This window comes from Globicephala melas, chromosome 15 (assembly GCF_963455315.2).
Source record: "Globicephala melas chromosome 15, mGloMel1.2, whole genome shotgun sequence".
NCBI lineage: Eukaryota > Metazoa > Chordata > Mammalia > Artiodactyla > Delphinidae > Globicephala > Globicephala melas.
In genome coordinates this window covers 50,585,692-50,606,931 of record NC_083328.1, presented here as the reverse complement: position 1 = coordinate 50,606,931, position 21,240 = coordinate 50,585,692, and the positions used below count along the sequence as shown (strand labels likewise).

The window sequence follows — 21,240 nt, the reverse complement described above, 5'->3', positions numbered from 1 at the left end:
AATCCAGAACACCTCCTTTTTTATATCTTTCGTGGGTAAAAGCAATCAGATCAATTCACCATCTTTGGAACAGCAGAGTAGGAACATTCAGCCATGAATCTGGCTTTCCTTGAATTTGGCCTTCCAGAATTTAATTTTTTTTTTCAATAGTGGTATCTACATCATAGTCTTACACTGCTTATAACCTGTGGGGATGGGAATGTTTATCTTTGCTTTGTGTCAACATGATATTACATATAATTTTATAGCAACTTATTTGCATTCCTCAAGATCATAAAGACACCATTCTTGTTATTTGAGAAGCAAATTCAGGAAATTACCAGAGTTTCCAATAACACGATGGGAAAAAGGCAAACATTTATTTTTATTTGCAAGTGCAGTTTCTGCCAATAGTTAGTGCTCACACAACCTTTTAAGCTACAGTAACTTTTGGTAAATTCAATGAAGACTTTAAAAAAGAGGCAGTGATAAGAAAATTACAGAAAAATTTCTATTACACTGTTGAAAATGTTTGGAATCCAAAATCCACTATTTTCTGCAATGGTTTTTAATATTTTCTCTGGTTAAGAAAAGATTTTTTTCTTTCCTTTCTATTTCTACATAGTCCTGGTTAAATGAATACAGTCTGTTCCATGAACTTTTAGGACTTCCATTTTCTGGATTTAGATTATTTTAATTCGTACATACTTATATTAATATTTTAATATTTTACATAAAACATTGATTTGTTGTGTTTTATGAAACAAAATTATAGATCCTATTTATAATGAGGCATTTCCAGTTTAGGGAAAAACTGAAAATCTAATCAGTAGAAGGTCATTTTATGCCTTTTTTTTCCTTTTTAACTTTAATAAATAATTAGCAACCTATTAATTACAAACATTCTTAATTAGGCTTAGAGCAACCAGAGCATTTTCACAATTTTAAATTCATATTTGTTACAGTATGTGAAATTAAGAAAAGCCTCTGGTTTTCCAGTTTGGTAAAAAATGGCTTTCATTGGATGCAGAAGTAATAGAAACTAATGATGACTATGTAGCTTTTCCAGAGTCTTAAAGGCAAATCTATATTGGCCTACAGTTAACATGCAAATTCATCCAACAAGCAACACAAAATGTATTGTAGTAGTCATTCGTGTTTATCAACATTCAAGAAGATCTAGTCAGCAGCACAACTCTCCTATGTCGGAAACACAGAACATGGTCACAACTGAATTCGAGTCACACCCGGGAAAATCCCCGCTCCCTAATTCATTCTCTAGAATCCAGACTTCCAGTATGATACAGAAACAATAGCGACGAAGGTAAATTACAGACAAGAGTTTGGTGTGCTAGCACACAGAGTTTTAACAACAGTAACGAACAAAACCAAACATCTTGCCCACTTCTCTCTTTTTTCCCTTTGTGAGACTGGAATTCTCACAGCCTTCTTGAAACATTCAGTTTGGGGAATGGAGTCCAAATGATCCTAGCACTGGGTTGTTGGATCAAGATGGTGGAGGGGTAGGACATGGAGCTCACAGCCTCCTACAAGTACATCAAATGACCTAGCACTAAAATTGTTCCTTGGAGGGGAAATTTGGCCCCAAGGGGACATCGTACCCCTTTAAGAGAGGGTACTAGGGGAAACATCCTGCTGTGCAAAAGATGGTTTGCTACTAACAGGCTTGAAGGAAAATGTGATTTTTCAGAATATTTAGCTTTCTCCCAAGGAGTACTTTTGGTGGTATACTGTGGCTCACATTTTATTGTACTGTATTATTTTGGGCTGGATAAATGGAATGTGCACCCCCATCACCATCACTCTTAAGTCTTCTTCCATTACATAAGACACTTGTTAAGATAAGAAAGATATTCTACTAAAGCTGACGGTGATTGAGAGTCATTCAGTATTCAAAGTTCCTAAAGAATTGTTGGTTCTCTGAAAGGGATAAAAAAGTAGGAAAGACTTTGTTCAAACTCTTGCTAGTAAACAGGTATTACTTCAACCGATACAATGGCTACGTGACATCAAAGTACTATAAATTATCAAAACTATTGTACAGAAAAATTACAAATTCATTGCAAAATACATTACACTGCTACCATTAAGAAAAAGTGCTTTTTGTTATCCTTTCTATTTTTTGCCAGAAAAGTATTCTTTCAATATAGAAAATCCTGTGCGTTACCCTGCATGTGGCTAGGATATATCATAACGGAGTTTGTACTGAGTCATTCTGATTTGCTGGATGAAAGGCTGAAAAATATAATAATGACTTATTAAAGCCGTGTTCCAAATGACCACATCAGCTGTTAGTGGAGAGATGCCTGTTTAAGACACAAGAAGATGCCCTGGTCTGCCAAACCCTGCTGGTCAACACACTGTCCCATCAATCAGCTGGTCTGGAATATACAGGTCTGTTACACGTTCTCTGGTTTCCTTGTGTTCTCCTGAATTATTCTCATGTTCTCATCTAGCTTTGTCACCTCTATGAATCCTCTGCTCAGTGATGCCTGTATTGTCTCATAAGGGGAACAATGCAAGATGGCGGACCTGCCAATTTCAAGAATGGATGTCCGAGGAGTTCCTGGGCTGTGGCTCTTTGAGAGGGTTCCCTCACCAACATCAGGTCTAGGAATCCCCGGAGCACTGAAGAAACCTGTGAAAACGCAAGATATCATCTTGAGGACTAACACAGACACCCAACCCACTTCCCCTAAAATGGGTTCCCAGAGAATTCCCAGGAAAGTCATTCTATCAACAACTTCAAATTCCAGAATGTCAGGCTGAGGAGAAAGAGGTTATGGAAGCAAAAGTAGGAATTGCCTTTCTTAATATATGCTGTTTTCCTTACCTTCTTCAAGTCTGAAATAATAGGAGTAAATGATGGTATGACAAAGAATATTTACTAAATAAAATAATAGTGGTATAATAGCAACAGTAGCAGCTATTATGAAGTGCCTACTGTGTATAGGTGCTGGCCACACATGTTTGATGAACAGTGGTGTAAACGTGGAATGAGTTTTCTGTGTAACCACTGAAACCATCTAGGCTTTGTGGAATCCCTTTCTTGAAGAGAAACAAACTTCTGTTAAGGATATCTGACAGAGACAGCATTTTTCCTTTAATTTCGTGTAATTTACTTTTTGAGGTATAGCTTACGTACATTCGAGCGTATAAAAAGTTTATATTCTACAGTAGTTTTTTTAAACACATATTTACACCTATATATTCCCCACCCCTATCAAAATATGGAACATCTCTCCCTTCAGACCCCTTCCAATAAATATCTGTCTCCCTGCAAAGGGTCACCACTATCCTGACTTCTGATAAGATAAATTTTTACCTGATTTTGTCCTTTATAGAAATGGAGTCATTGGCTGTCAACCCTTCTCTCTCTAGCTGCTTTCACTCGACATCGTGTCTGTGAGATGTATCCGTGATGTGGGTGGCAAAAGCTGTATCCTTTGCATTGCTGTGTAGTATTCACTGCTGAATCATCCCACATATCACTTATCCCTCTGGGAAACAACCTTGGAAGGTTTCCAGTTTTTGACCATTAGGATGAAAGCTGCTCTTGTCTGTGACTTTGAAGAACATCACACTCCTTCGTACTGGGTGTGGGATTATTTGATACCATACTATTTTAGCCACTGTTTATTATTTAAACCCAGTCCAATGCAGTACAAATTTCAATCTCCTGTTCAATTCAAGCAGTCTCCCATCTTTTTGGCAGATCCACACAACCTCTATGAGTGATTCTATTGGGGCTCTTCCATAAGGTTTAGGGGTGAGGGAAGAGGAGAAGCGACCATTACAAACTATCCCCTCACCTAAGGCAGCCTCACTCCCTCTCTTATTGTCAGGAGGCGGATGGGAGGGGTCAGCATTTATAGAGTTGATCTGTGGAGACAGCACCTCTCAGCAAGCTCTGCCCCCACTGGTGGCCCCCACAGTGGCAGTTCTTTGACTTAGTATCATATGTTCTGAGCTTGGCCCTACTTGACAATCTTGGGAAAACAGGAAAGGCCCTACTTGGTCCCTTAAACATGTTGCTCTTTGCCCTGCACAATCTAGCCCCTGCCTACCCTCTGACATGCCTCACCCTTTCCCCATGCCCACTTTGCTCTGGCTGAGGGTCTTCACACTGCTCCTCCCTCTGCCTGGGACATTTTTCTCCCAGATCTTTTTGCATAACTTACTCCTTCTTTCCAATCAGGCTCCAGTCCCCTGAAAGGGCCTCTTTCACCCCTCAGCCAGAACTAGCTTCCAGCCCCCTCTCCGGCCCCTTCCATCACATCACAGTGTTCTATTCGCTTCATAGCAGGTACCACTCTCTGAAATTATTTTATTCATCCATCTGTGTGTGGTTATTAACTGCTTCCCCAACTAGAATGCAACCTCTATGAGAGTCAGGAAATGTGGGGTTTTGAGCTGCTATATCCCGGCCATTAGAACAGTCCCCAGCATGCAATAGATTCTCAAGGAGGGAGTGCAGAGTAGAGCCAACCCCATGAAAGAAGAGCAGCTGTACCCCATTTTACAGATGAGCTTCAGAGATGGAGTGGCTGACTCACTTGCCCAAGCGAGTGAACAAGAATAGCAGAGCTCTGAATGCAAGCAACTCGAATTCCAAAGTCCATGCCCATAAACAAGGATCTACTCCTGGATGCGATATGCCAGTCTTTAAAACTACAGAGAGACGGAAAAATCGAAGAATGATGTTGAACTTCAGCAACGGTTGCTACTTCTCACCTTGTGCAGGTCCTTCACTCTTGGAGGTAAACTGTCCCGGATCCGCCGCATGGCCTGGAGGGGAGGCTCATTGAAGTAGGGGGGCTCGCCGTCAATCATCTCTATCACCATGATCCCGAGAGACCAGATGTCCACCTGTTAGGCACAGCACACTGATTATCTCAGGCAAAGAGAACCTTTTGAAAGGTTGGATGTGTCAGGGACCCCAATAGATTCATACTCATTCATAAATTAACATGGGATTTGTAACCTCTCAAAATATACAATTCATATATATAGGCTGAATTGTTGAGTGACCAAGTTTTTGCTAATGGTCTTTGTCTGCTTTTAAAATACAACTTCAATGAAGATTCTGACAATTAGATACACGTGAATGTCTTAACACTGAAGTTTAGAACTTTCTTCTAATCCTTTTAACTTGGGTGGTTCATGGTCTACAGGGCAGATGTGAAAACCATCCAAAGTTTTATGTTATGAACAGAGAGGAAAGTTGCATTTAAACCATAAGAAAATAAGAAAAGTTTTTGGCATATTCATAACAAACTCCAAAGAGCTACATTGCACAGCACAATATATACTGATTCTTCTATTAATTTGATTTTTAAAAATAGTGTTTTGCCGCCGTATTATTTTTCTTTGTTTTCTTTTTACTTTTTATTTTTTTAGCGGTACGCGGGCCTCTCACTGCTGTGGCCTCTCCCGCTGCGTAGCACAGGCTCCGGACGCGCAGGCTCAGCAGCCATGGCTCACGGGTCCAGCCACTCCGCGGCATGTGGGATCTTCCCTGACCGGGGCACGAACCCGTGTCCCCTGCATCAGCAGGCAGACTCTCAACCACTGCGCCACCAGGGAAACCCATTCCTTTGTGTTTTATCACTTTGAAGCAGTGTGCACAAAACCATGATCTATAAAACCATGTTCAGGGAATGGAGGGAAAGAAAGGGAGAGACAGCAAGCAATCCTTTCTGGGTAAAGAATGGGAAGTCAGGATAAGGAGGAGCCACAGCCATGCTATAAATTCCCAGGCACTGTCGCCTCCCCCTCCCAGCCTCATTACACCTCTTATCAGTTATTCATACTCCTGCTCTCACCCGCACAGTGACCTTCACTGAGAATTGATGCTCTTGGGACCGCAGTTATTCATCCAAGGGCAAGTAAACTGGGGAAAGAGAGCAGAGTCCGCCTGAACTTCTGCCACTCTCCTTTGCTCACTGGTCTGTGCCACCACCTGCAGGCTTCTCCTCTCTTAGGATCACCGTCTGCACCATGATGTGTGGAAACACTGTGTGCCCGGGCGAAACGAGCTCCTTGCCTCTGTGTGTATGTGTGTGTAGTGTGTGTGTGTCTCAGAGCTTCTACTCACACTATCATCCCCCTAGAAGGCCCTCCTCCACTTCTGGCCCCTCGTTTTATGTATCCAAACCTTGTCCCTTAATAGATTATGAGCAGGTATGGAAGCAATCTAAGTGTCCATCAACAGATGAATGGATAAAGAAGATGTGGTATATATACAATGGAATACTACTCAGCCATAAAAAAGAATGAAATTTTGCCATTTGCAGCAACATGGATGGACTTGGAGGGCATTATGCTAAGGGAAACAAGTCAGACAGAGAAAGACAAATACTGTATGATATCACTTATCTGTGGAATCTAAAAACTACAACAAACTAGTGAATAAAGCAAAAAGGAAGCAGACTCATGGAGACAGAGAACAAACTAGCGGTTACCAGTGGGGAGAGGGAAAGGAGGAAGGGCAGTACAGGGATAGAGAATTTTTTTAAAAAGGGAAGTTTATTATAGAATTATATGAAATCATGTGTGTGAAATTTTTTTTTTTTTTTTTTTTGCGGTACGCGGGCCTCTCACTGTTGTGGCCTCTCCCATTGTGGAGCACAGGCTCTGGACACGCAGGCTCAGCGGCCATGGCTCACAGGCCCAGCCGCTCCGCGGCACGTGGGATCTTCCCGGACTGGGGCACGAACCCGTGTCCCCTGCATCGGCAGGCGGACTCTCAACCACTGCTCCACCAGGGAAGCCCATGTGTGTGAAACTTTAAAAAATTATAAAGCACTGTAGAATTTAAGGAACCTTTCATTCAATAAAAAAAGATCAAACATTTTTTTGATTAAAAAAACAAAAACCAATTAAAAGATAGACTATGAGTGATTATTTCCTTTTCAGAGGAAACAAACATTTTGCCATATTTTAAAATATGTTGCAATATTCGTATATGATTTTTCCTATAGCAAAACATTATTTCTCATCCAAATATTAACCCCAATCCTGTGGAGCTTTCTCTGACGTTCTATCCTTTGAATCATCACACCTACTCATCTGTGTGTCTCCAGCCACTTTTCAGGTTGCATTTTCTCGCTTTGTGCACTCTTGGCCCTGAGGGTAAGATATTAGTTTGAGTGACTCTCTCCCACTGTCAACTTGGGACCTAAATATGCTCCTGGATCAATGTTGTGGCAATATCCCAGGGATGGCCAGTCTCCCTTCTTCCACAACCTACTCTGTGACAAGCCTAGTGAATGGGGATCAAATGTGGAGTTAAAAGTCATGACCCTGATCTCCTGTGGTCATTAACGATCTCAGAACCCCTGCATCCAGAGCCTAACCAGACCCTGCCACTCCCCAACAATGACCATCACTCCCTTACCTCTGTCCCATAAGGCAGCCTAGAAATCACCTCAGGTGCCATCCAGTAGGGTGTGCCAACCAGTGATTTCCTCTTTGGCACCTCTTTGGAAACTTGAGCACAGAAACCAAAGTCAGACAACTTTATCTGAAAAGGAAAGGAATGCAACAAACTAACAATATAAAAATACTGGCTCTGACATTTGCAGCAACATGGACAGACCTACAGATTATCATACTAAGTGAAGAAAGTCAGAAAGAGAAGGACAGATACCATACAATATCACTTATGTGTGGAATCTAAACTATGACACAAATGAACTTATCTTTGAAACAGAAACAGACTCACAGACATGGGAAACAGACTCACAGACATAGGGAACAGACTGGTGGTTGCCAAGTGGGAGTGGAGGGGGGGTGGGAGAGGGATGGACTGGGAGTTTGGGATTAGCAGATGCAAACTCTTATATATATGTATAACCGAATCACTTTGCTGTACACCAGAAACTAACACAACACTGCAAATCAACTATGTTCCAATAAATTTAAAAAAATACTGGCTTCGAGATATAGAAATATGGAAAGAGTTTCAAATTCAAAACAAAACCACCATCTCTTGTTAACAGGGCTTGAAAATACCAGAGAAGGGGCTATCAGACCCTTTTATTGGAAAGGTACAATCCATTTTAGTGAAAAAACCTCTTATGGCTCCAGCAGGATTGATTTGCAAATGTTTAACTCCTGCTGCTGCTATCTTTTATAAAATTATGAAACTCCAAAATTTACAATACACCCAAAACAAATTTATTAAAATTCAAACCTACTACTTTCATTTAATGTAAGAGATGATTCTTTAGTGTAAGTAAACTGCTATTCTCAACACGAGTTTTGTACAAACTGCTGCAATTTAGGGGGTTTTTTTACACCGAAGACATTTAGATTTCTAAGTACCATGAGATGATTCAAATAACCAACCTCATTTCTATGTTTGAATTATTGCAAGACCCCATTTATAAAGGATGCTGAGATATCACTTTAAGTACTGGCTCGCCTTTTCTTTTGGTTTTCCTCCTTTTCTCAGGACAATTGAAGTTGCCAAAGTGAATATCAATGCAAGTGGAAATGAATGGCATAGAAACTGGGTGTGAACAATTAGTTACCAGGGGTACAAGGTGGTCATCTTAATTACCCAATATACATATATGTTATTTACATTAGAGGTCATCAAAAAGAAAAACACCCTGAAATTTCTTTCCCGAAGCCTTTAAGAATACTCTTAAGAACATACTGCACCCTCAGGCACCCTGCCAGTTTATATATTCTAGGTGACCAGGATTCAGTTTATTTCTGGGAGGCTTGATTCTTGTTCATGGTGACCTGGTCTGAACTTCAGATAGACTCATTGAAAAGGATTGCCACTTAGGATTATTGGTGATGACAGAATACATTAAATGAAAACAAAACAAAACAAAACAAAAAAAATCAATGATTCAGGCATTGTTTGGCAATGGTTCAGAATGGTCATTTGAAGTTAAAATTTCCAGAGATCAAAGGTATAGTCTCTAAGGCACAAATTCTCCCTTGATTCTCTTGATACCTCTCTGAACTTTTTTCAACCTTTTTTTCTGGCTCTACCTCTGCTGCCCACAACTTAAATACTGGGGCTTCCAGGAGTTTGGGTCCCAACTCTCACCTCTTCTCTTTTTAGGTGCTCTTGCTAGATACTCTTTTTAACTCCACATGGAGTTAATTTTTGTGAAGGGTATACAGTCTGTGTCTAGATTCATTTTTTTGGCATGTGGATGTCCAGTTATTCCAATACCACTTGTTGAAAAGACCATCTTTGCTCCATTTTACTGCCTTTTCTCCCTTGTCAAAGATCGGTTGACTCTATTTATGTGGGTCTACTTCTGGGCTCTCTATTCTGTTTCATTGGTCTATTTGTCAATTCTTTGCTAATACCACACTGTCTCAAAAAGTCCCAAAGTTAGGTAGTGTCAGTCTTGCACTTTGTTGTTCTTCTTCAATATGTGTTGACGATTATGTTGGTCTTTTGCCTCTCCATATAAACTTTAGAATCAATTTGTCAATATCTACAAAATAACTCACTGAGATTTTGACTGAGATTGCATTAAATCTATAGATCAAGTTGGGAAGAAGTAACATCTTGACAATACTGAGTTCTTCCTATCCAATGTAATACCTCTCCATTTATTTAGGTTTTTTTTAATTTTATCCATCTGAGTTTCGTAGTTTTTCTCATATAGATGTAGTACGTATTTTGCTTGATTTATACCTAAGTATTTAGTTTTAGAGGGTGATAATGTAAATGGCATTGTGTTTTTAATTTCAAATTCCACTTGTATTGCTGGTACATAGAAAAGTGATTGACTTTTGTATATTAACTAGATATCCTACAACCGTGTTATAATCACTTATTAGCTCTAGATTTTCTTGTTCATTTTTTCAGATTTTCTGAATAGATGATCATGTCACCTGTAACCAAAGATAGTTTTATTTCTTATTTCCCAGTATGTATACCTTTTATTCCTTCTCTTGTTTTATTGCATTAGCTAGTACTTCTAGTATGATGTTGCAAAGGAGTGGTAAGAGGGGAAATCTTTGCCTTTTTCCTAATCTTAGTTGGGAAGCATATTCAATTCTTAAGGATAGTTCAAGGCCCTGATCACTTCTCACTTCCTCCAGAATTTTTCTCAGGAGGCTATATTGATCTCTCCCCTCACCAAATTTGAGAGAATTTAGCATTCATTTAATCTTGAACTGTTTTCTGATGCTGAGTTTTTCCCTCAGCTAGAAATGACATTGCTCAGGGGCAATAGCTCTGCCTTTTAATTATGAAGCCTCGCTGTGCTCCTTAAGAGCTAAGAAAACAGTAGATAATCAAAAAACTCATGCTACTAGATTGATATTATCTGATATTGACATATATATACATACATACATACATACATGGGACAACAGATCACGTGATAGAAAACACATTAGTGCTCCTTCTGAAGCCATCATTGACTTACTGAAGACAACTCTTTCTAGAATCAAAGTTGTAACACAGATGAAATGGAGGTAATATTTTGGAAATTATTATTTTTTCTTTTTCCATTTCCTTGTTCATGATCTGCTCTCTAATCAGGCCAAGACTAGTGGGGTGTGGTTTGGGATGGGACTCCTTCAATTTGGCTTGCACCAGATGGAATGCTAGAGAAAGATGGTTTAACAGAGATATGATTTTTCTCAATTGCTTTGGCATAGCAAGAATCAAGCCCAGATGTGTCAGATCACAGAATTTCCATGTGGTATAAAGAAGACTGCCCTGGGAATTCCCTGGCAGTCCAGTGGTTAGGATTTGGCTCCTTCACTCCTGGGGCCCGGGTTCAATCCCTGGTTGGGGAACTAAGATCCCACAAGCTGCAAGACGCAGCCAAAAAAAGAAAAGAATAATCCATTAAAAAAGAAAGAAGAGTGCCCTATGGCCATGGTAGCTGGTCCATAATCCTTGCTGCCCTATTGTAAAAGGCTTCTACAATTCTGAGAAGTGAAAGCCCTACAGTCCATCACTTTTAGCCAAGGATTATTTGCAGAAGAGGACAAAGAGCAGTAACTTATGTCAGGCCCCAACTCTTTATTATACACCATTTCCTACCACCCCGAGCAGATGGTGGTGTGCTTCAGAAATATCTGAGTAGCATACATCCCCACACAAACAAGGGAGAGGAGCCACATGCATCTGTGTTCAGAGGTAATATTAAAAATATTTAATAACCAGATTCATCTAGACCAGTCAGAATCTAGACATAAAGTTGAGCTTTGTTCTGGAGTTATCCTGTGGGCATTACCATCCTTAATGAGGCAAGGGGCATCCTGGTAAAGGGCTGGGGTCATGGGGGATAATACTCCAATGACTGGAAACAGTGGCTATTAACCAACAAGCATGAGAATATTGCAACATTTTAACAATGGGTGCAGATACACTGGTGAATATCAGCTGCACATCAGCTTTGGCTATGCCCAACGTGGCCTCCATGGAGAGATGGCACGACAGAGTGGGTGGAAATGAACTTGAGGCAATGCTACTGGCTTCCATGGCCTTTGTGTGGTATGCAGGGCTCCCGAAGCTCCTCCAAATCTCAGTGAAGGAACAGGGCCAGGCACAAACCTATGGTTGACATGAGAGGCAGTCTCAAGGATAGCTTTCAAGACTTGAGGAAAGAGGCTGGAGTAAAATACTGCAGAGAAGCCTCTTCCTGAAAAGACCAGCAGCTGATGGGACCAGCTAATGCTCACTGGTCACGAGTCCAGGTAGCAGAAGAGGCTGTCACGCCAAGGCAGGGACCAGCGAGGAACAAGAAGATGGATCATATCTCCTTCACCCGGAGGTCCCATAACCCACATTTGTCTGCATCCTGAGGAAGATGGGGGTAGGAGGTGGAAAGAAAGAGCAGGTGGCAGCCAAACCTGAAAGACTGAGGGTTTAAAGGTATCAGTTTAACCTTACAATAATGTGACTGAATTCTGATAGACAATGTTTAAATTATTTAAGCAGACTAAATTTAATAGACTGAATTAAAATAGAGTTTAAAAAAAATTCTAGTCAGTGGGGCTTTGTGAAGAAGTTGAGGTTATGTATGTATGTGTGTGTGTGTGTGTGTGTGTGTGTGTGTGTGTGTGTGTGTGTGTGTGGTTATTTCCAAAGTTCAAGCCTGAGTAAGTTTGCAACCCTATGACACAGATAGTAAAGGAGGAACAATTTTGCCAATATATTTTGTTTACCTGTAAAATGAAGAAACCTGAATGATTCAGGAGGTGACTGTATCAGCATTTTGGTATTGGCAGTTTTAATTTCAACTGGCTTTAATTTTAAAGCCTCTAATGTGGCTCTCTTTTTCCAGACAATAAAAAAAAGATACCAAACCTGACAGACTAATAATTATCTCCCTGACAAAATATAAGATGAGAAATTGAAACTCAACACTTGGAAGCCAGGCCTGTTCTTCTGTTGTAGGAGTATAAGTGCTTCTGCATGATTTTTTTACTCATTCAAGTACATAAAAGAGACAATTTTCTAAAAGAACATAATTGCACACAACATTCGTCCAAATATATCTGCAAGTAAATAATAAGAACTCAGGTAATGAGTATAATAAAGCATTGTAGGCAGTTATTAAAAGCAAATCTCACACACACACACACACACACACACACACACACACAAAAGCAAATCACATAGACTTTAAGCTGAGCCTTATTTTAGATAGGATTGTACAACGTGGGTACTTAGGAAACCACCTTTGTCTCACTAATGCAGTTAGGCTAAGAGAACTGAAGCAAGCACGTTGCCCACCCCCTAAGAGGAGATGTAGCTGGTCCACAGGGGCCAGACAAGGAACTAGAGCTCAGAGGTCAGACAAAGCTGCTACTTAAACCTGAGATCTTACCCATCTCAATGCATCCTGGCTAGGAGTAAGGGGCCCCACAAAAATTTGCAAGAGGAGGAGCAAAAGAGAATCTACCCACAAGATAGCTACAGGTTTAAAATAAAATATAAAACCCTCGTTTTGTAAATTGCGTATGCTCTAAAGAATTCTTGCATCTGCTCCAGATTTTTGCTAAGGCAGAAAGATGGCTGCTTTTGTGCCTGGTCCCTGGGTTCTTCCTATAAGGCAATGGTACTCAAGTGTGTATCATCAGCTGGGAATTGCTCAGAGATACATCCAGCCTGACTGAATCAGAATCTCTGAGAGAACGGCCCAGGAATCTGTTTTTTGCCAACGTCTCCAGGGGTTGTGATGCTCACTAAAATCTGAGAACTTGTTTTAAGAAGAGCAATGACCCAGGGACAAAGGAACCGAGGTAATAGAAGGGGTCAGAATGATGATGGTGCCTCCAGCTGAAGACCCACTTCTTCAGCAGCCAAACCTGAGAGGAGAGGGAAGGCATCATAGCGGCTGAGCTGGAATGGCTTAGAGGCCTCAGCCAGCCCCTCTGCCACTTGGCACAGCACGGAGAGCGGTAGGAACTTGCCCAAGACTATGTGACTGTTTTAGCAGTGAACTCAACCCTGGGGTCTCCTGACTTTTCATGCTGTGTTCCCTGCATTAGAAAATAACTTCTGTGGAGGGAGTGTTTGGGTGTATCTCAGAGACTACTGGAAAGGAATGAATTTAAGCAAGCTATTTAATATGCCCAAGTCTCTATTTAAGAAGAGCTTCTGGGAGATAATCTTCAGGTCTTCCTCTAATTGTAAAATTCTAGCAATTTGAGAGACAACAAAATTCAAATGGCTAAAGGAGCCAGGAAAAATATTGGGTTGGCCAAAATTCTGCTCAGGTTTTCCCGTAACATCTAATGGAAAAAAACGAATGAACTTTTTGGCCAACCCAATAATACCAATGAATTAAATGAGCCAGTGGAGACAATGGAAAACTAGGGACACACGCCCCTGATAAGGAGACACTAATTTCCAGCTGATTGTCAGGGGCCCAGTAGAGAAGGTGTGGAACACTCATAGGCTCTGGTTGCCCGTCTATGGCCCCTTATTTGTCCTTTAACCCTCCCTTCAAATCCTGTGGGAGAAAGGGCACAAACATATTTCTTATTTCTGGGTGCTATGTTAGTTTGGGCCCCCCTCTCCCGGAAGAAAATGCTGAGACAAGGATTCAGTGTAAGTCATTTATTGGGGAGATACAGGAAACACTAGCAGTGAAATGGGGAAGTATAACAGGGAAGGGAAGGCAGTCAGTCAAGGGTTAATCAGCAAGGAAGTTACCACCATGGGAACTAGAGCTTAATCCTGCTGAGGACATCTGGGAGACTGTGTAGAATATGTGCCTCAGAGCTATTCCATCCAAGGGCGAGAAAGCTGGGGTATTTATATACCAACTCCCATCACTTTTTCAGGGCTGCTCCTGGGAAGCATGAATGTTAATTTCCTGGAATTTCTAGGCTGCTTTGTTCTGCAAAAGCAGACTACAGTAGCCAGAGAAGTCCCCAGGCAAAGAGATGCAGGTGGTGGCATTTGGAGGTGGAGTTAGCGAGCACTGAAATGGGAAGATAAGGGTGGGGCACCAGTAACATTTGCACCCTCATCACACCACCTCCATTACTGCCATGTGTGACGTCAGGCACAGTGTTGCCAGACACTTTGATTTTTTTCAAGGGAGACAGGAATCTGAAATTTTATGTGAAATCTCCTAATTCTTAAAGTGTGGCAACCAATTTATAGAAAAAGAAAAACCATAAAGATTACTTGTAAATGCCTCTTTTTAATAGATGCATTGGGCTTAAGAGGTCATGGGTTTGAATTCTATTTCAGCCAATGAATTTGATAAAAGTTAGTCACTCACTGCCTAGTGGCCCCTAAGTATCATCTCCTAAATGCAAGCCCCAGGCCAAGGAAAAATCGTGGAGGAATTTACTCAACCCTTAATTGCAAGGGCAGGGGGATTGCCTTCATTCTGAGCATCTACCGTGTACCTGGTTTACCTCTTATGGTTTTATACTAATTACTTCATGTAATTCTTGAAACCACTCTATGACATGTTATTTATTTTCCCTTTCAAACCCCAAACACCACTCCTTAAACACCTCTGCTTAATACAAATTAGTGACTCACTAGATATTATTTCTATCATGGACAAAGAGTGAACGATTTCTTTTCAGTTGATAACAAAAAAATTTCCCTTGTAGTCTTTGAAGAGGCCAGAAAGGACTTATCCTTTTAAACCTGAGCAATTCACTGTTTTAAAAAATATATTCTTTATTTTGAAATACTATATATAGGCTCATAGGAGGTTACAAAGAAATGTGCACCCAGTCCTCCCGATACGTTAGCATCTTATGCACTGTAGCTCAATATCAACACCAAGAAATTGATGTTGGTACAGTCCATAGAGCTCACTCAGATTTCATCAGTTATACATGAACTCATTTGTGTATGTAGTGTGTATGTGTGTATATGTGTGTGTACTCTACAATTTTATCACATTGTAGTCTTGCACAACCACTGTCACAAATAAAGATACGCGACTGTACCATCACCGTAAGGTGATGGTGCTGTCCCTTTATAGCCACACAATTCCAATCCCTAAACCCCAGCAACCACTAATATGCTGTACATCTCTATAATTACGTTATTTCATAAATGTTACATAAATGGAATTGTGCAGTGTGTATCCTTTCGAGGTTGACTTTTTTTTTCACTCAGCATAATTTCCTTGAGGTTCATCCAAGCTCTTGCATGTGTCACTCATTCATTTTTTTTTTTTTTTGTCTGGGTAGTATTCCCTGGTATATATACACCATAGTTTATTTAATCATTTACCCTCTGGAGGACATTTAGGTATTTTCTAGTTTGGGGCTATGATGAATAAAACTGCCATAAACATTTGTGTGCAAGTTTATGTGTGGAAATAAGTTTCCATTGCTCTGGAATATATGCCTAAGAGTGAGAATGCTTGTCACGTGGTAAGTCCATTTTCAGTTTTGAAAGGAACTGCCTAACCATTTTTCAAGAGTGGCTCTACATTTTACATTCACACCAGCATTGTGTGAATTAGTGGTGTTATTACTATTTTTCATTTTAGCCATTCTTATAGGTGTGTAACGATGTCTCATAGTTTCAATTTGCATTTCTCTAAGGGCTGATGACGTTGAACATCTCCCAACAGCACACCTTGTGTGACAGACAATATTTCCAAAAATGCCAACAACAATACTGTCCAGCCCCTGAGATCTTCTTGACATATGATTCAATTCTCCTCCCACTCAGGAGAGTTTCGTGTTCCTTCCCACTGGATCTGGAAGGGCTGTGATCATGGTAAAAGTGACACTATGTGACTTTGAGGTCATAAAAATGCCATACTTCTACCCTGTTTTCTTGAGACACTCACTCATGGAATCCAGCCTCCATGCTGTAAGGAAGGCCACATGGTAGGTGTTCTGGTGGAAAGTTCCAGCTCAGCATCCAGCCGACAGTCAGCACTACATTCCTGACATATGCCTGAGGAAGATTTGTAGATGCACCATCTAGCAAGTCAGAGCAGTACTGGCTGGCTGAGCCCAGCCAACTCTCAGTCATGTGAGAATGCGAAAATAACTTTTGACTTAAGACCTAATGGGATTTGTTATGATAATAAATGAATATGTCTTCTGCACTATAGAATGCTATAAAAGCTCCAATAGATTAGTATAAATTGTACTCTCAGCCTTTTCTTGGAGGAGTCACACTCCATCTCTGTTCTCTTTTTTAAGGAAAAAAGTTTCCTTTCTCTATAGAAACTGGAGTCAATATGGCACCTTGTTCTTAAACCTGGATGAGCTCACCCTGGCCAGCGTGGCTGAGAGTCAGGCTCCTCTCCACATGCTGTGTTCCTTCTTCCTGGAACACTCTCATCCCTGAAGGTCACAGGCCCCGCCCCTCACGCGTCTCTGCTGTCACCACCCCACTGCGGAGGGGCCTTCTCTGACCGGCCTCTACAGACCCTCTACTCTCCACCCTCCACCTTCTTTAGTCTACTTAAGTTAATTAATCATAGAAAACTTAGAATGTATCACCCTACAATCTGGTGGTGATTTTATTTGTATGTTTATCAAGTTGTTGATTATTATACTCCTATTCTCCAAATAAACTGAATGAAATTAGTGATTTTGCTTTATTCATCCTTAGGACCTAGCACTGACCTGGCACAGAATGACGTTTAGCTCATATTTATTGAATGAGTGAGTGAACAAACCATTCAGACTGAAAGCACTGAGGATGTGCCAGTCCCTGTGAGCTCTGCTGGGTGCGTGGAAACTAAAGAAATGTTTGAAACGGAGATTCTGCCCTCAAGAGTGACACTGAATGATCTAGCCTTTCATATGTTGTGGGGAGGGGAGATCTTTAAGTAAGCTAATTAAATAATAAACTGTCTTTGTCTCACATCTGATTTTGACATCTGACAGGTACTCACAACAAGGGTGAGCCTACACCCTCAATCTCTAAAAACAAGGAAAGAAAGCCTGGCAGGAACTGTCCTGATTTTTTTTTCCTGTAAGCTCCAGTCCCCAGAGCCAATGTGTGGACCAGTTCAATGCTCAGCAATGCTCAGTTCTGAGGCCATGGGACCTTGCCCTGGTGCTTTTCTGAGTCAGGCCAGGAGAGAGTTCTAGCCCTTTTCCTATAGCTCCCCTGCTCTATGGGAGATGCTGCAAAATGGCCACATGGTCTTCCCCTCTCTGTATCCACATGCCTTTGGATGCAACTTTGCATCTTCTCCCATCAAGAGGCAGTGGTGCTTATGGTGTTATTTCCCCACCCCTTTCATCTAGGCCCAGTTACCTCCACTACCACTGCTGAGATCCAACCAACCACCAGGCTAATTAGTGAGGCTGTCAACCCCAAACTGACCACAAATGCAAGAGTGAGCTCAGCTGATGTCACGTGGAGCAGAGGTAAGCTGTCCCAGCTGAGGTCAGTGCAAAAGTCGACTCACAGAATTGTGAGCAAATAAATGGTTCTGGGTTTAAGCCACTAAGTATTGAGTGGTTTGTTGTGTAGCAAAAACTGACTGATACATACTCCTGTACGCTCTTAAAAAAAGTTCAGCCAGAGTAATGCAGAAAGCAGGACTTAAAACTGCCCATTAATCATAATACTAAGTTGGTAAATTATGTGTGTGTGTATGTTCATATATATATATATATATATATATATATATATTTAGGAAATGGGATTATGGGTGATTTTTTTTTAAGGGCTTCAGATGCTTGGCTTATTTATTTATTTATTTATTTATGGCCGTGTTGGGTCTTTGTTTCTGTGCGAGGGCTTTCTCTAGTTGTGGCGAGCGGGGGCCACTCCTCATCGCGGTGCACGGGCCTCTCACTCTCGCGGCCTCTCTTGTTGTTGCGGAGCACAGGCTCCAGACACGCATGCTTAGTAATTGTGGCTCATGGGCCTAGTTGCTCCGCACCATGTGGGATCCTCCCAGACCAGGGCTCGAACCTGTGTCCCCTGAATTAGCAGGCAGACTCTCAACCACTGCGCCACCAGGGAAGCCCCATGGGTGATTTTTATTTTATTCTTTATACTTTTCTGAATTTGCTGAAGTTTCCACAATAAAATTGACAATCTTTTTAAAATAAAAGAAGAAAAGCCAAAGTTCTTGGGTAGTTTCTTCTGGTTACCCTCTGATCATTCCTGGGCAAATTCTGATGTGACGTGAACATTTTCCACGTGACTGAGGATGCTAGGTGGTAAAAGACAGGTGCATTAAAGGGACAGCTGGCTCCACTCATCACAAGGCTATTACATCTGCTGGGAGTTTCAGGAAGATTAAAAGCGTCTAAATAGGCGGGAAAAAATCTATGCTTCAAAATTCTTCCATCTAACTAAGCCTTCCTGGCAATGTCAACTCATGCATTCCTTGGCTGTTGTATTCTATCTGGTGTGGCTGATGAGTTTCAAGTGAATCCCCTGAGCAGGCTGCAATGATGGGAACTGCAGATATCTGGGCCTGGGGATACACTAGTGTGATGGATATCTTCTGTTTGTCCTTTCAGATCTGGGAGCCCTGAGCCCTGGGAGGCCAACCTGTATTGACCATTGATGGCTTCTGATTGGACTCAGTCAATGGGGAGCACCAGTAGGAGACTGGAAGGAAGGAGCAGAGTGAGGTTCGGGTACTTAATTGGCCCAGTTCCCATCCAGCAGGTTCACTATGGTCTGGTTTCCACTAAAGATCAGAGCTCCTGCCAGGTAGCCCTCTTCACACAACAATCTCTATTTCAAGATTCCAGTAACTAGTTCTGCACCTCACCTCTTCAGTCATGGGGTAATAAGAGGAGTGGTGTTCCATTCTAGACACCTATGCTGGTCCTCATGAAAGTTCCTTTTGGCTTTTCTACATCTCATCTGCCCACACCTTTATTAAACTCTCCTCAAAGCACTGGAATTTGTCATCTGTTTCCTGCAGGGACTCTGAGAGATACTGCAGACATGCGTAGTCACACGAACAGAGTGGACACAGTCCTAGAAAAGTCATTTTCTCTCCACCAATGAAAATAAGAATGTGGCAGAAAAATAAAAGAAATTTCTATAGTTTCTATTACTTCCTGCACTTACTGTTAAGGCAGAAAATTATCTGTCAAATTCAGCTCACAGATAGTTCTAAATGACAGGATGACACAGAGGATGGTAATTTCTTCTTCAAAAGCCTCCTGGGAAGGGGAGTGGGTGACTTGCGACTAAGGAAAATTAGAATTCCGAGAAAGTGTTCTTAGGAATATAATATCTGTGACAGGTGAAATGACAAGGTAAACCAGGGAGGGACCCAACATGAAAATCTTACCCGGCCATCACTTGTCAGCAGGATGGAGTCACTCTTTATGTCCCTGTGAATCACTCCTTGGTTGTGCAGGTAGGAAAGAGCCCTTAGAACCGACAGACAGACGGTAGCTATTTGTTCTTCATTCATTCTAGAAAGGAAATCACATTGAAGGAGAAAGGTCAGGCTTAAGACCATCTTTGAAATGATCAAGAGAGGTGGCTCCCTTGTGTTCTAGAGAACCAGTCCATGCTCTCCAGCCCATGTCTCAAAAATCTATGGGAAAGGAAAAGGAAGTCTTTGGGACCTGATTCCCAGAACCTAAGGCCTGGCATTGAGGATGATAGCGGCTCAGTATAAGCTAAAGTAAAGAGACCCCCATTGGCTGGCTTTTGGGTCATCAGTGCAAATGCACTTCCTTGGACTCTTATCGGTAATTCCCCAGGTACTGACAAACCTCCAGGGTCCTACAGAGAGTGCACACTGAATGACGCCAAAGTTCCAGGAGGGGCTGCTAGATGACCTTGAGGAAGTCCTTTAACTTCCTCGGGTTTCTTTTTCCTCATCTTGGAAGTGGGCAAGGCCATGGTTCTCTTCAAGGTTGGACTCAGGCAAAGTGGTCTTTAGATCTCTAAGATCCCCCTCTGGGACTTGCCCTGCCTCTCACCAGCCCTTCCTCTCCCTCCTCCAGGAGCTGGAAGCTTCTGTTACTCCAGGTCCCTCTGCCAAGAAGGAAATTGGGCCTAGTTAGTTACTAATAACCAACTGTGAATGCGTGATACCCTAATAAATAGACCATGGGAATGAGAAAGGCAAGCACAACACTAGATATGCTCCCCCATTTCATGGCTGCACCCTCCGAAGAAGGTATTTCTGGTTTCAGAGGAGACTGAGGTCAGGTTACCTGCCCAAGGTTATATAGCTCAGAAGGTAACCAGATCATGATTCAAACCCCACCTTCTATGAGTTCAAAACCCATGCTTTTCCATTTTCCCCACTGTATCATGCAGCAATTGTAACTCAAAAGAATGGATTTTCAGCCACTGAAGAACCCAGGTGGGAAGAATGATGTGGAGAATGGAGTCCCTCAGTGCCCTCAAAATGACCCATTTAGGCATCTGCCTAACTCATCTAGGCATGAAACTTCCTCCCTCTCACGGAGATATTGAGAGGCCCAAATTAGCAAAGGTAGAGGTAGCAAATGTGAAAGACCTCCTAAAACAAACTATCAGGCAAACAGAGGAGGCTATCAGGAGACACACTTCGTAACTGACCAGAGTCCAAATTTAAGAATTGACTTGGGAAATAATCCCAGGTAACTTTTAGCTCAGCAGGACAAGTAAATAGATGGCCTTGAATCTGCGTTTCAGTCTTGTTGATGCCAACAAACCCCAGCTGAGTAAAACTAGGGTTCAAAATAAAATCCAAGGAGATAACCAATCAGGAGAATGTCAAAGGTACAAAGTGGATGAGTATGAAGAAACATGCCCTTCTCTTTGAAGAGGATTCCTACCACCGCAATGAATTGGCCTCATAGGAA

The 21,240-nt window shown here is 41.6% G+C and overlaps 1 protein-coding gene across 1 annotated transcript in view; it reads right to left on the bottom strand.

Moving 5' to 3' along the window:
• Positions 1–345: 345 nt before the first annotated feature.
• PAK5 (p21 (RAC1) activated kinase 5) overlaps positions 346–21,240 on the bottom strand; it is a 314,862-nt gene continuing 293,967 nt past the window's right edge. The window contains exons 7-10 of the mRNA XM_030872576.2: positions 19,725–19,851; positions 7,400–7,525; positions 4,735–4,869; positions 346–2,638 (exon numbers count right to left, since the gene is read on the bottom strand). Of these exons, the coding sequence (XP_030728436.1) occupies positions 2,483–2,638; positions 4,735–4,869; positions 7,400–7,525; positions 19,725–19,851 (544 nt within the window). The 3' untranslated portion in view covers positions 346–2,482. The remainder of the gene's footprint in view (positions 2,639–4,734; positions 4,870–7,399; positions 7,526–19,724; positions 19,852–21,240) is intronic.